A 14942-nucleotide genomic window follows, 5' to 3' on the forward strand; every position below is an offset into this window, starting at 1 on the left:
AAAGTTCATCTCAGCCATCATTTTCTTCTAGTTCTCCTAGTTCTTCTAAAGCCACATTCCTTAATGAATCTAACTGACCTCTCAAGATCTTCACTGGTTCTTGAACTGAATTACATATTTGATATCTAGGCCAGAGGATCAGTCCCTGAAAAGCAAGGGTTCCCATTTTCTACTTGCAAGAACAGCAGCCTTTTTGTGCTCACACGTGGTGGTAATAATCGCTCCCAGTTTAGATAAAACTCTACGGGGACTAGGATCACTTATCATATAATGATCATAGAATGGTTTGGGTTGAATGGGACCTTCAAAGACCATCTAGTCCACCTCTGCTGCCATGGGCAGGAACATCTTCCACTAGATCAGGTCACTCAAAGCCCCATCCAACCTGACCTTGAACTTTTCCAAGGATGGGGCATCCACAATTCCTCTGTTGCAGTGTCTCACCACCCTCATCTTAAAACATGCTCAAACTTTAGAACAAGGTTCTATTTTGAGATTGAGAAAACCTCAACTGGACATGAGCAACACACAGGAATCAGTTCAGCAGAGTGAGCTGGGTAACTTCAGCAAAGTTGGAAGACTTCAATTTTCTATGAGCACAATACAGGAAACCCCCTGACAGAAATATCTCCTGCCCTCTGCCAATTTGGCTAACACAGCATGAAAGGCTCCTCTTCACACTTGCAGTCTCAAAGTCTGCACCTCAAATCCCACTCAGTCCTGACCTCCTGGCAACTGAAGAGAGACCTGAGAAGTCAAGAAAGATTTCAGGTCTTAAAGTAGATTACATGCTTTCCAAATCACGGTATAAAGCTCTGAATTGGGAAGAAACAGGAGAACCGATCGCAACAGATCTTGACAGCCAGTGTTTATTGTTCCTTTAACTCAAGAGCATTTGGGGAAGAAAGATCAACTTTCTTTCCTCAATCTAGAATCAGGGAGAAGAAAAATCCTCAAAAACTATGCTCCTGGCCTTCCTGGTCTGGAAGAAAACAGACTATGCAGGTGGCTCACAAAACAATGAAGTAACAACAGCAAAATCCAGCCATGGCTGCATCTCTACAGATAAATAAAACAGAGCCAGGAGACAAGCTTAGGCATGGGATCACTGGTCATTCACACTGCTTATTCCTTTGCAGCCTCCCTGGCACAGTGCTGGCCCTGTCAAGAATCACAGTGGAGGAGGTCACCAGGGACTCTTCCCAAGGAGCAGCATGAAAAATGTGACATTAAGTTAGTCTCCACTTATGTCAGAAGCCATGCACCCTCAAGAACCCCTTCAAGACCTCACCCCACAACCCAGGGGTCTCCAATGTATGCTCCCAGTATTGCGTTATGAGAACACCACCCTGGTGGGCTGTAACTGACATTCTTACAGACACGGGGGCACAGCCCCAGGCTCAATGACCTGCCAGGCCCAGTGCTGCCCAGCATGGATGGGTTCAGTGGGTGCCATTTGTCCTTGCAATCAGAGAACAGCCCTCAGCCCTGTTTTATTTTACTGTTTAAGACATAACCAGTATTTTCCCCAAAAAGGACCACTCCACAACAGGGTAAGATGTTGTATGTCCAGCTCCTCAGTGACTGTGATATAAACCTCAGGTATAAAGAAGGTTTCTGGAAAACAGTGAAACATCAGTGAAAGCAATCCCAGGAAAGACTGAAGTTGCAGGATGAAAAAGGAAAGAAAGAAAAGCAACTGGAGATGTACTTTCATTTGCTGTGTCTGAACTCCAAAAGGAGAGCAAAATTAACTAGACAAATGAAGATAGACCAACTTAGAAGGTCTAAGTCCAGATCTGCATAAAATTCCCTACTCTACCACAGACTTCCTGCGATAACTTGGTGAAATCATCTAACCTCATTTGAATTACTAAAGAAAATTGACATCTAGAAGAATAATCTCCCACAGTACTACCAAAGAAGCTTTTTTCGTACTCCAGCAGTAAGGCAACACACTTCAGAAACCTTCCTTAGAACAATTACAAAGATAACAAATTTATTCAAAACAGCTTACAACTTCTAACAAAGCAAAGCAACACAGAGGTTTGAAAGGAAACTGCTCCAAACCCAAGGCACCTGCCATAAGCATTGCTGCAGTTTTGCAGGCAATTCCCCATTTACTTACAATTAGAACTCAAACCTGGTAGATTTATATGGCATGTCTCCCTTTCATGTGCAATTTTCCTTTGCTTCCTTACTGTATTTTTCTTGACAGCTCCCCATTTTGATTGGCAGTACAAGAAAATGCAGGAAAATAAAACTTTACTTCAGAAAGGCACAAGATTTTTCTCAGCAATACCGATCACAGCAAGATGCTAAAGGCCACAAGCACTACTCACCTTAGTGATGAGAGGAAAACAATAAAAATGACACAACTCTAATAATTTGAAGTGATATTTAAGAGCAAACCTTGCATGTTTTTAAAAGTTTATGCATAGCAATTTGTATTTTTTTTGTTTCAGGCTTTGCTCCTCACTATGAGACACTTCACGGATTATACCTTTATATAACGAAATACTTAATTTTTTTTTTTTTAAAATACCCAATAAACCCCCCAAAACCTATCCTGCCTCTACTACAGTGGCTGATGCTCTGTACCCAATACTGAATTGAGCAAAGTGCAGCAGGTGTGCCAAAACAGCCACAAACACCCCCCCCCCCCCCCATTAACATGTCCTTCCTCCCTGGTAGGAACATATGAAGCAGAATTTTACTGCAGAAGAATTAATAAGGCTGAAAAAAAAAAAGTATATTCACAAAGAAGAGTGGAAGTATTATTAATTCACAATTACAGCATTAATGTATTTATATTTGTAAATATAAACTTGACAAAATAAAATACTTTAAGACTGAAATTTAAGTCACTTCATGAGGATGTTGATTTATTAGATTCAATGATAAACTTTTCTGGCATTCTTATTATTTAAAAGGAACAAAAAACCATAAAATATCCAACCAAAACCCCAACTCCTTCTGCAAACCCAAAAAAAAACCACACAAGCAGAGAGTGTGGAAAAAGAAAGGAGAATAATGGGAGGAAAAAAAACAAAAAGGCAACCAAAAGAACAATCTTTCCTGCTTATGCCGTATTAGACATAAGGCTCCTAAACTCCTTTAGAAGACTAATGTTATCAATTGCTTTTTACTGCTTAAAAGCCAAACAAACATTATATCCCTGTAGCCAATGAAGAGGCAGTTTTAGGTCTCCCACTACATAATACGAAAAAAGTCAAGACAATTATGTAAACAACTTAGTTATGATTAAACGCATTACATAAAATAAACCATCTGAAAACAATATGCTAAAACCAAGAGTTACAAGAAAGAAAAGAGTTCTGGAACAAAGAAAATATCATAATATGCTGGTCATTTAAAAGGCATTCCTTAGTTTGGGGTATTTTGTGTTGTAGTTTTAAAAAGTTAAAGAGACTCACAGTGTTTAGAAACTAACACTAAAATAGAGAAGTAGTAGCTCCTAATACTAAAACATTTTAAATTCAGAGCAGTGGAGCAGGTAAACTCTAATCCACAAGAGTCTGGGAATAATAAAGTAGCATAATGAATAAAGGCAACACAGAAATATATCCTGCTAAACAATTAAACTCACGGATTATACTGAAATGAAGATAATCAACTGTCAAGTGTAAGCTATTGCTAAAAATTTTCACTTAATGGATGAAAGATTACTCAATAAGAATTTTTATTTTTTAGATCAAACAGAATATGCAAGGCTTTTTAAAAAGTTTCTTTCATGCCCCTTTTCACACCCATATATGAATCTCAATTGCTAAAATAATCTTCCTGCTCTATAAGCTTTGGCATACAGTTTGAAACCAAAGAACTTTCCCCACAAAGGTGCAGAAGTCTTACCAAATCAGCACCAGCTTGAAGCAACACATCTGCAACATCAGTATGTCCATTTTCACAGGCATAGGTCAAAGCTGTATCTCCTGTCGCTGTTGTGGCATGAACATTAGCTCCTAGAAACACAACATTAGTTTTTTCTTATTGGACATCTCCTTATCAAGTATTTTATATCAGATAAACACAAAAATCAAGGCACTTCATCTGTGACAGGATACAACTGTATCCTACTGACCAGCAGCTTCCACAGCCCAAGGGCATTGCTCTCATGGTAAAAATTGCTCTTACAGTAAAAATACTCTGAGGAGAGGGGATAAGCCTAGGCTTGGAAAAGGCATGACTGGCAACCTAAGCACTTAAACCTATATGCTCATTTATTCCTACATTCCCTCTACAGCAATGAAGATTTCGGTTGTTACAACAAATAAAAGTGAATCCAGACAGTTGTCTAGACTATCCATTTGACAGGGAGCTGCATGCCAAGGAAAACCAGACAAAATGCATGTTCTTGAATTAGTATTAATACTACAAGACCATACACTTCTACAAAGTTCACTTCTTCCCTGCTCTTGAAAATCATTTGCTTTAAAACCATTTTGTTGAAATAATTTGACTAGCTTCATATATGCCAGCTACATGAAAACTACGCATGATTCTTGCTATGTAATGCGTTATTCTTCAAAAAAATGCCAATGTGATTAGCCATTTTCTTATTTTCAAGGTGTGAGATATATTTAGAGACTCCCTGATGCCAAAACAAGGCTCCTCAATTAACTTTCTACATTATCAGAAGTGAAGAGCAAGCAGCATTCCAAGTGAGCTGGTGACGGGTGTCACATGCTGGTATCACTGCACAAAGACACAGTTGTTACTGTCCCTCGATGAGTAGGGAGCATTACTTTCTAGAATTACAAATCCAGACAATTTTATGCTTATTCTTAGAAAAGAGCGTACAAATAAATCACCTCCCGTAACAAGGAACATTTCCAAAATGCAGCTCTTTTTTATTTATTTATTATTTTAAGCAGTATTACTCCACTTTAGTCTCTACCAACTTTAAACTGACAGATGAACACTGAAGTGTCATCTTCCCCCAACTCCAGCAAGATTTAATTTTTACTACTGTATAATGTACTAGTAAAACTCATTCATCACAGAAATTCAGCACATTCCAGAATCTGTCTTGCACACTATTTCCCAGGGCACAATTCCTAAACTACTGGTTATTCAGGGAGACTGGCTGCAGATCATCAGGCTCAGTCAAAGCAGGAGTAGCATATAAAAATGAGCATTATCTGTATTAACATTTTGTCCTAAATGCAATTAGCTGGAAACAATGTCCCTAATGAACATTGATGTTTTTTAGATATGCAACAGATCTAGTGCTCCATGAGGCACTTTCCTCTGTTAACAGTATCAAACAATATTAAGTATGCTTTTTTCCTTCTTGCTAAGGTATCTGAGAATATAGTTTCTTGTTACAACACTGCCACCATCAAGCCCAAGTATCTTCTAAATCATAAAAAACATCAAGTCTATATTATCTGTGGGCTAGATCATTTGCACTGTACACATACCTGCTGCCAGCAAGTATTTCACCAATTCAAGATGACCCTCTTGAGCAGCTTCCATCAAAGGTGTTGAGCAACCAAGTTCTATATCAGCTCCTGCCTTAATAAGGAAGTCAGCTACTTCAGAAAACCCTCCACAGCATGCCAGAGTAAGAGCTGTTTCCTGCGTTTCTTCTGTCTGTGCATTTATATTTGCCCCTAGGAAACAAAATAGCTGTTATTTTAACTGACCAGACACCGAGTAGGAAGGTGAATGCTCATCACCTCCACAGTTTGGGTGTTGTAGCTTTGCTCAGTAGTTACAACAATGAGCAGTGACAGCCACACGCTACATCAGAGGAATTTGCACAGAATACCTAATGGCAAACGGTCAACACTGCATTCTTCATAACGAACGCTCAAGAAACGACAGTGATCTCACCTTGTGCCAGTAGCAAGGCTACCATCTCTTCATGGCCTTCCCGAGCAGCTTCCATTAGAGGAGTATAACCTTCATCATTAACTTCCTCCAGGTTAGCTCCCCTTTCAATCAGAAGAGCTGCTAACTCCACGTGTCCACCGCAAGCAGCCAGAGTGAGCGGAGATTCAAATGAATCTGCAGGCATATTCACTTGAGCACCACTGTCTAAAAGCAAGCGTGCCACTTCCACATGTCCATCCTACAAAACAAAGGTGAACACAAAAATCAGAAACAGTTGAAGTCACTTGATGCTGTAGTTGCAACCACTATCATACTAGGTCTGAAAATGATCCTGAAAAGACAGAGTCTTTTTACTTATGATGGTTCAATTTATGACATAGTTATGGTAATACTTGGATTAAACTGACATTTAGGTTTCCACCTATATCTAAGTTAGGTTTAAATGCATGAGGGAAAAAAGAGCTAGATGTATGTTGGTGGTTTTTTTTTTTTCCCTTTCTTGGGGGAGTAAGGAAAGAGTTATGGGATAAGACTTTCTTAAATATCCAGCAAAATACCTGTGACACAAAAGTAATACAGATAGCAAACAAGTACCACAAGTAATAAACCCACTCCATGACTAAACCCCAAAACAAGAACTGGAAAAGAGCTTTTCTTTTTCTTTGTAGTTGATTCATGGCTTCTACAGACAAAAAAGCTCCAACTGGCAGTTTCTAGATCCTGGGAAAGATACCTGCAGAGAAACTGAAGTGGGTTACAATGAGGCAGGTAACAGGAGGAGAGAAGACTCGAATAAATCTTAAAGGAGACTGAAAACTGCCTTGGGGTAAAGCAATCTTTGCCATAGAGGGAAGAGAATTAGGATTGCCAGAACAGGCTGTTTGAGCCCTTACCAATGAAAGCATATAAATGCAGCTGTCAGCTTCTCAAGAAACTATTACTAAACTCCTCAAAGTTACTTGAGATAGACCAAGTACCAAAAACCCATGTTTCACCTAACGTGTGGGTTGTAGAGAGCCACAATACCTCCAAAAACAGGAAAACGTAAAGAAGTTTTGGCATTGGGAAAGAAGAAACACTCACATGGTTTCTCCCTCCCACGTAACTTAAGAAACTGGGACCCAAACTTGTGGAACAATTTGAAGAAGAGATCTTGGAAAACTGAAACAGATCACAAGCTACACCTAATGAAGGGGGAAGGCTCAAGTCATGCAAAGAGTGCTCAGCGAGAGCACTGAAGGTCTGAGGGTCTAATCAGAAGACATTTCATGCTAGACCTTTCTTCAGCATACACAATTAATACAATAACTTAAGGAAGGAAAGGGAACTCCCAAGAAGACGACTTGAATTGAGGCATGTTCTTTGTATCTCTCAGTGGAGAGAAAACCGCTTGCTGCCTTGCACACTGCAAGTGCATAGGTATTAGGTGCATCACACCTTGGTCACTCCATTTGCCATCCAAAGAAATATGGGGTTCTTCCAGAAGGAGTAAACTGTCAGCCAGCTTTGATGATTTACAGTCCTGTGTCCTGACACAGGGATTTGACAGTTAAACTGGATTAATTCTTTAAACTAGCCCCACACATGCTGACAGATTTTGCTAGAGAACTAAAGAATACTTCTTCCTGAGGAAGACATAAAAAGGGCCAATTTCAGTGGCAAATAGCAGATGTTTTTATGTTGTGTCCTTGGAATGAAATCTAAATAAATTTGGGCAATACTAAAGGCCAAAAAAAAGAAAGGACATTAGAAGACTTCTCTGCCCAAGGTTCAAGCCAGAGCTGTCTAGGCTGGAGCACTGATACCTAGGGGTGATTTATAAAGTTATAAAGCTAAGAATTCCACTAGTTCCCAAAATTAAAGAACTTCTTATGTATTAAGAACAGCAACCTCAAGCAAACTACCAGTTCCCCATTCTGATCTCACCAAAATTGTCAGCCAGTAACTCAAACAGCTAACACAGAGCTATAGAAAAGGGGGCAAGAAGGATATCAAACACGCAACTCCTGTCAACACTTGTCTTAAGTTGACCACGAAGCAGGTAGTAAGTAACCTGAGACTGACAGCAATCGTCTGTAAACTAAAGACAGGCTGTTGTTCTCAGAGAAGCTCACTAAAAGCCAACAACCACCTCATCTAACTAAAGGCATTATCCTAGGCATGGCACCCTGTCTTGACCAAAACATACTAAAACTCAGAGGCACTTGCAATATAATTGATGATCAGAGACCAGACATCTCAGCTTCCTGTATTTGCAGCATTCATTAGATGGAAAACAGTGAAGACTGGAAAAAGTCACAATAATTTGGTGGAACGATTCCCTTCTGCAAGGGTGCAGCCAAAAGATAACAAGGAACAAACTCCATCATTCGACTTGGGACTTAAAAGGATCAATTTCCTCTCTGTTGCTTTTAAAGGTCAATACACACTCTGTAATGCAAACTAGTCCGAAACATCCAATGTGCAGGCAACCCACACAACTTTATCTTCCCCAAGCGAGACACTTCATAGCCTCCAAGTCAACCCAGTGCTCAGACTGTATCACCGTGAAAGCAAAAAAACCAAACAACCAACCAACAAAAAAAAAAACCACCAAACCTAAACAGAACAGTGGGCTGATTAAAACATTTAGTTTGCAGTCATGCTGCAATCTCCTTTGGGTGACAGCATACACCCACTGTAACTGTGTCCCTCCAACAATTCCTTATTGGCGCTAGGCTCTCATACAGGGAAGACTATTCAAGGATACTATTACCATCTCACTATTGGAAGGCTTCAACACAGCTTGAGATGTTATGATCTGACCTTGGTCACTTGCATCATCACCTCACAACTGCACTAAAAGAACACTTGATCCTCCAGCTCTCAGAAGACTGGAGGAACATTGCAGCCTATCTTCTAAGGATTATAGGCTACTGGGAGCAAATTAAGTTTTCCTCCATTCTCTGTGCTTCCTATGAAAACAAGGTCCCGGTTCTTCCTTCAAAGAAGTTCCCCAGCTTGAAGAATAGATAAAAGATCACCTAAGGTCTAGACAAAAACGGTTGCAGTTACGCTTTGACACAATAGCACAATCTTTATTAAGATGAAGCTCTTGGAAAGGTAAGTTTTTCCTCAACGGCTGCTTTGAAATTATATGAGTTGCCCAAGAACTAAGAACTAAACTACTTTTGACCTATTGTTTTATTATCAAAAGAAAAACCTCACAGCACCATTTACAGAAACCTAGAAGAGAGCAAACCAACTCTACATGCAAAACACTTCCTGCAGTGCTGAAAGGACAAGCATACTGCATTAGTCATCAAGTTCAGTGCACTTCTGGAAGGCTCATACCATGATGATCTGAGAGACCTTATTTATAAAGACAAAGGTGGAAAACTAACTCTAACACTGCAAAAGAAACAGTGACTTGGGCTCGACCTACTATACTGCACTGCAGATTAGTTACCCCTACATTTCACATAGGGAGCATGTAAAAAACCAAATCACACTCCCAATGATAGAATAATTTTTCCCTATGACCAATTAGACTGAGAAGCTGGCCACCTGTGGTAACTATAGCAAAGGCTTTCTTACAATAAAAACTAACACACACTCACTTGCAGACCCAAAACAGCTTGTTAACAATGGCTCACTTTATTTTATCATCTCTTTTATTCCTCTCTCATTGAAAAGGGAGCAGTACAAATAAAGGCTATTTACCATGCAGGCCTCCATTAGTGCCGTGTGCATCTCATCTGTTTTATGTTCTTGATCAGCTCCAGCTTCAAGCAAAAAACGAACCATATCTAAATGGCCTTCAAATGAAACAGATCAAAATAAATAAGCATTTAATATCGTAAACTTTTAATAGTACAGACAGTATGCTTAATGAAATAATTTAGATTTTCATAGTTTGCTATTACAATTTTTACAAGTTATAATTTGCAAACCTGCTCTTTTTAAAGTACTCTAAAAAATACCAATGCAAAAGGGACAGCCAGACTTTAGACAGTCTTTCCCAAAGATACTGCCCAACTATGAGATGAAGACAGATATCTCTAATTCAAGTTTACACAACAAGAACCTTTCCTTGTGACTTCAAGCTATAAAAGACTGTGCTTATTCCTTATTCAACTGTATAGTGACATATCATTTAAGTGTTCCAAGGCAGCATACAACTGGGGGGGGGGGGGATTATCTTTTAGAGATAGGTCCATGTAGATCGGAAATTAACTTTAAGCTTTTAAATCATAGCATTCACAGATATATTTCTGAGAACTAAGATACACACATTATGTCATATCATGTTATCGGACACTATTTTTAAAAGCTTCTACTGAACTTTACCAATACTTGTTTTCAACTCTATTATGGCTTCTGTCATTTTAAAATTTGTCCCTTACAAGTTATATATTTTATCCTCTCAATGAGCATCCTCCTCCAAGACAAAACTTAGTTTTACATAAACTGACAGGAAAACAAGGTAGCTCAACCATCTTGCCAAAGATAATACAGGAAATCTCTAGTCAATGAATATCTTATATTACATCACTCTCTTAAGTTTCAGGTCACAAGAAACAAGAATGCCCATCCAACATAACCAGGAGTACTATTACTGAAATTTCTCTGTAAGGAGCTACTATATGCTGCAGGAAATCCATGACAAATCCAGATGCGAATTTTCAGATGGGTTATACATAGTATGTATCCTCCAATTCTAACCACAGAGGCAAAATCTCTATGAAAATAGAGGTTACTATGACAATAATCCACATCCTTAAAGCTTTTATCAGGAGAAAAACAATTGTTGGAAATTTTATGGAGGTTTTTGGAAGAAAAAAAAAAACTTGGAAGCACACTGGATTACCATTGCACTAAGTTACTTTATATAGAAACTTTAAATAGCAAAATAAATTAAGTCAAAAGTCCATAAAAGTTCATAATACATAACAATTCATAGACATCCTCCAAAATTACACTGAAGGAAAACTATCCAGTAATAATACTAGCATTTTCACCTCATCAGGTATTCCAGGAACTAACTGGAATAGTTCTAACTTCACATTTTCCTAACAACTAACAGAGATGTTTTCAGAACTTGCAGATAGTTGGTGAGAGGAATCTAAATGAAATAGAGGATGCGGTAGTGGGGGAAGAGGAGAGTGGTGGTGTGTCAAAGCACAAATTTGGACGCAGCCAGTCACAAGTTTTCATTTGCAACATGTTGAATACATGTCCACCACATTTGGACGCAAGTAGACAGGCTTAATATCACTATACCACGGATAAGCATTTCCTGACATCGAGTTTAAAACCAAAATCCAGTATTCCAAAACTCTTAAGAAAATATTTAAAGTATGGCTGGAAGCTTTAGTTAGATAAATCCTATCAAATAAATTTAAACAAAAACACAAAACAAGGCAAGAGACAATACCTTTATAGCATGCAAGTGTAAGTGCACTTTCTTTGAACTCGTTGGAGTGGGTGTTGATTCCTGCACCATATTCCAGCAATACTCTTGCAACCTCAACATGACCTGCACTGGCTGCTTCCATTAAGGGGGTATGTCCATTCTCATTGTGGTCTTCTATATTAGCACCGGCTTTCAATAGCACCTTCACAATGTCAACAAAGCCCCCAGCACAAGCATAAGTGAGAGCTGTGTTCCCTGCAGAGAAGAAGAAGATTACATGAAAGCCCTTTCCATCACCCACTCCTGATACAGGAAAGGAAATTAGTTTTAACAGCTCTAAACAAAACCAAGTACATCGCTAGCAGCAGCCTTCTACCTCACAGCAATGTTACTCCAGCCAATAATTTCAGGCTGGGTATAAAATCCCAACACAACTATAATGTGAAAGAGTTTTAATGCTAAGCCAATATTACAAATCAGGATTTTTTTTCTTTGATAATTGTGTTTCCTACTTCAGCACACAAAGAGAGATCAAATACATGCACAAAAATACCAATAAGTAATTTTCATGCTCACTGTACAGTTTGGGCAGTGGAGGGTGTTCGGGTTCTTTTGCCTAAGACTGTATCCTGTAACCCCTTGAAAAACTTTTACTGGCTGGATGAAAATAAATTTATAATTTAAAACTCTGGTACTGTAAGTGACAGTTAATCACATATGGCTCATGTTTTAAATGCTACAGTCAATTTTAAGATAAGCTCCGCTTGATATGGCTAAGCATCAAGATAAAAAGAACATTGCATAGTCCAGACACTTGACTTTTTAAAAATCTGAACAAAGTTTAAATTCTATCTTAATATTACCAGAATCCAACTGCAGGTTAATACTCTCAGCAAGGTTAGTTAAGCTGTGGTCAAGCATCAGCAATGTAGACAGCATTCAATGCTCAAAGAATTGTACCTCCTCTTTGGTAAAAAGCAAGACTGAAATAACTGGTCTTGAACAGATGTGTCCCATGGTCTCCTTGCTGGGTAATTATGGATTATACAGATGAGAAAAACTAAACTTCATGTATTTTTCTGGTCATCTAACACCACAGTGGTTTTCACAGGAATAGTGCTTTCCATTACAGTTTATATTAAGACCACCTTTAATAATGGCCAGGTGAGAGACTAAGCACATTTGCTATGTATCTGGCCTATTCTTAATAGTTCCTGTTGTGTCTTCTTGTGAATGAAACTATCAGACAAAACCACAGATGTTCAGAACAGCTGCACGTCTTATGCGCCAGTCTTATTAATTCTTTGTGTTCCTGCTTCCCAATTACCTGTTGAAGACTGTGCGTTGACATCTGCACAATGAACAAGGAGAAGTTTAACAATATCTACATAGCCTCCGCTGGCAGCTGCCATTAAGGGCGTTATGTCTCCTTTATTCCCTCGATCTTCAACGTTTGCATGCATTGCTAGTAGCACCTAGAGAAAAAAGTTCAGTTTAATGAATAAATTGTAACACCAACATTTTGCTTTTAGTTCAGTGGGCCTTGTGAGACTGATTCCCCAGTCAGCCGTGACATCCCCTTGCAGTAATACCCCCGACGGCGAAGCACAATGGCACTCCCCAGGACCATTTATAATTACTACCTGCACTGTGCTCTGCTTCAGGAAATGCTGTTTTTCTACATTTGTTCATATCTGCTAAAATCAACATTAAGTTACAGTGCAATACTGACATTTTCAAAAGTCACACGGCAATTCGCTAACCAGAATGACAGCAGAGAACCTGCGAATTTGCATTAATGACCACAGCACACATCAGGTCAAGCTTACAAGTAAACAGTTTTCTCCCTGTACTCTTGCCTGGCACCAAAACATGAAGCTGGCCACTTTCTGAGAACTATCACTTAAACATCTTCAAAGCAGCACAAATTCTGCTCTTAGATACATAAGTATAGAAGGCAAAAATTAACATGAATTAATGCACTCTTGATACAGATGTGACAAAAAAAAAGAATTGAGTGACTGAGACATGAGTTTTTAGAAGGTAACCACTTGTAGTGTTTGATTTTGCTGCTATTTTAGATCCTCTTGCAATGTCTGCTTGGCAGAACAGCTTGACTGCATCTAGAACAATGCCAGAAAAGTAGATACATCATAAAACACAAGATACATTCCTCAGACAAGTCCCTTAAACCTAAAGGCATATATGATAGCATTTTTCATTAAAAAGACAAATGATAACTGGAAGCCCACAATAAGCTGTATTAACTGACATTCTGTTCAGATTATAAAAAAATATTATAATCAGAATAGCTAAAATGTTTACCTGTCAAAGAAGCCCCTTAGACAATGCTTCACAAAGGTTTAGTTGTGATTATATTTGTTACTTACTTGTGCCAATTCATAATATCCTGCTGAACAGGCCAAGCAAAGGAGACTCTCCCCTTCTTCAGTATGTTCATTTACGCTTCTTCCTTCATCCAACAGCTTCCGGACAGCATTTACATCCCCATCTGAGCATGCTTCTGCCAAACTGCGACTGGAAAATCAGTTACCACAGAATAAGCTCAAAATAAATATGCAATAGATGGGTAGCTTGCCTATGCAAGGAAGAAGTCTTTAAGTAAAGACTCATGACACTAGTACTAAGCCTTACTAGAAAATATACCTGACAGATTTTTTTTTTTTAAGAAAAAGTATATATATCTATACACACATTATTTCCATAAGTGAAACAGAGATAAAGACCTTGCTTATGTCTAAATTAGCTCTTGTCCTCATCAGTTGCTAACTCACATAAGCTCTCATATAGACTACATGCAGAGAACAGTGCTCAAAACTAGGTTATTTGTGGTGTTTGCAAGATACAGAAGTAAACGTCACTGATGCTATTCACACTTTGGTGGAATGCCAGACGCATAGAGGCTATGACCATGACAAATTACTGACTATAGGTACCAGGTAAGTTTCTAGTAGAGATAAAGCCAAAAAGTGAACAGCCTAGTATCACAGAGACCGCTAATACTGAATACTGCAACAAGACAAGCTTCTGACTGTTGTCTCTCCTGTAGTAGGACTATTTCCTTCTCTGCCCTAGCCCAAAGCTTTTTTCCTTTAATTGAAAACACCAGTTTCTTAATTTAAGCAGCCATTTCCAAGAAGAAAAAAAAACTTACCTTACCTAATGACATCTTAAAGAAAGAAAGGAGAGGAGCCTTACAGAAGTTTTCTATGTTTCCTTTCATGCACTATTAAAAGCATATTATAGAAGCTTTCAGATGGATGAAATCAGCCAACTGCACGTTTTTTAAACAGCAATAACAACAGAAATTCTACATGGAACACTACTAATCCATCCTTAAAAAAAAAGCCTTAAGAGATAATTACAAGCTAAGAGTTAGAAGGAAAAGACAAGACAAACCCCAGGTTCTTGGAATCTCAGAATTCTATAATCACTACTTTAACCATCATTAATCTCTGAAGTAGAGAGAATAGCTATTTCCCCCAAGACCTAGGAAAGTACACTAAACAAATCTTGAAAAAGGTGAGCTGAGCTTCAATTTATTTCAAACCAAGTCACCTGTCCTTTAAATCTTTTTCTGTACAAAAAAAAGTCTAACAGCAAAGACAACTGTTAAAGCACTGCTAAACACAATGCTCAGTACCAATTCAGTTACACTTCTTCAACT

General features: G+C 38.6%; 1 protein-coding gene across 24 annotated transcripts in view; it reads right to left on the reverse strand.

Annotated features, from left to right (window-relative positions):
* ANKHD1 (ankyrin repeat and KH domain containing 1) overlaps positions 1 to 14942 on the reverse strand; it is a 120833-nt gene that overhangs the window by 59715 nt on the left and 46176 nt on the right. For 23 of the 24 annotated variants that reach the window (XR_012675867.1, XM_075163949.1, XM_075163936.1 and 20 more), the window contains exons 4-10: positions 13645 to 13792; positions 12582 to 12729; positions 11276 to 11509; positions 9562 to 9656; positions 5860 to 6097; positions 5445 to 5636; positions 3874 to 3983 (exon numbers count right to left, since the gene is read on the reverse strand). Coding sequence is in view for 23 of the 24 variants with exons in the window: in XM_075163949.1 (XP_075020050.1) it covers positions 3874 to 3983; positions 5445 to 5636; positions 5860 to 6097; positions 9562 to 9656; positions 11276 to 11509; positions 12582 to 12729; positions 13645 to 13792 (1165 nt within the window). In the remaining variant the exon portion in view is untranslated. Of the gene's footprint in view, positions 1 to 3873; positions 3984 to 5444; positions 5637 to 5859; positions 6098 to 9561; positions 9657 to 11275; positions 11510 to 12581; positions 12730 to 13644; positions 13796 to 14942 lie in introns of those variants that run through there. The other variant, XM_075163950.1, reaches the window with a different exon arrangement.

This window comes from Calonectris borealis, chromosome 15, assembly GCF_964195595.1.
Source record: "Calonectris borealis chromosome 15, bCalBor7.hap1.2, whole genome shotgun sequence".
In the NCBI taxonomy this organism is placed as follows: Eukaryota; Metazoa; Chordata; class Aves; order Procellariiformes; family Procellariidae; genus Calonectris; species Calonectris borealis.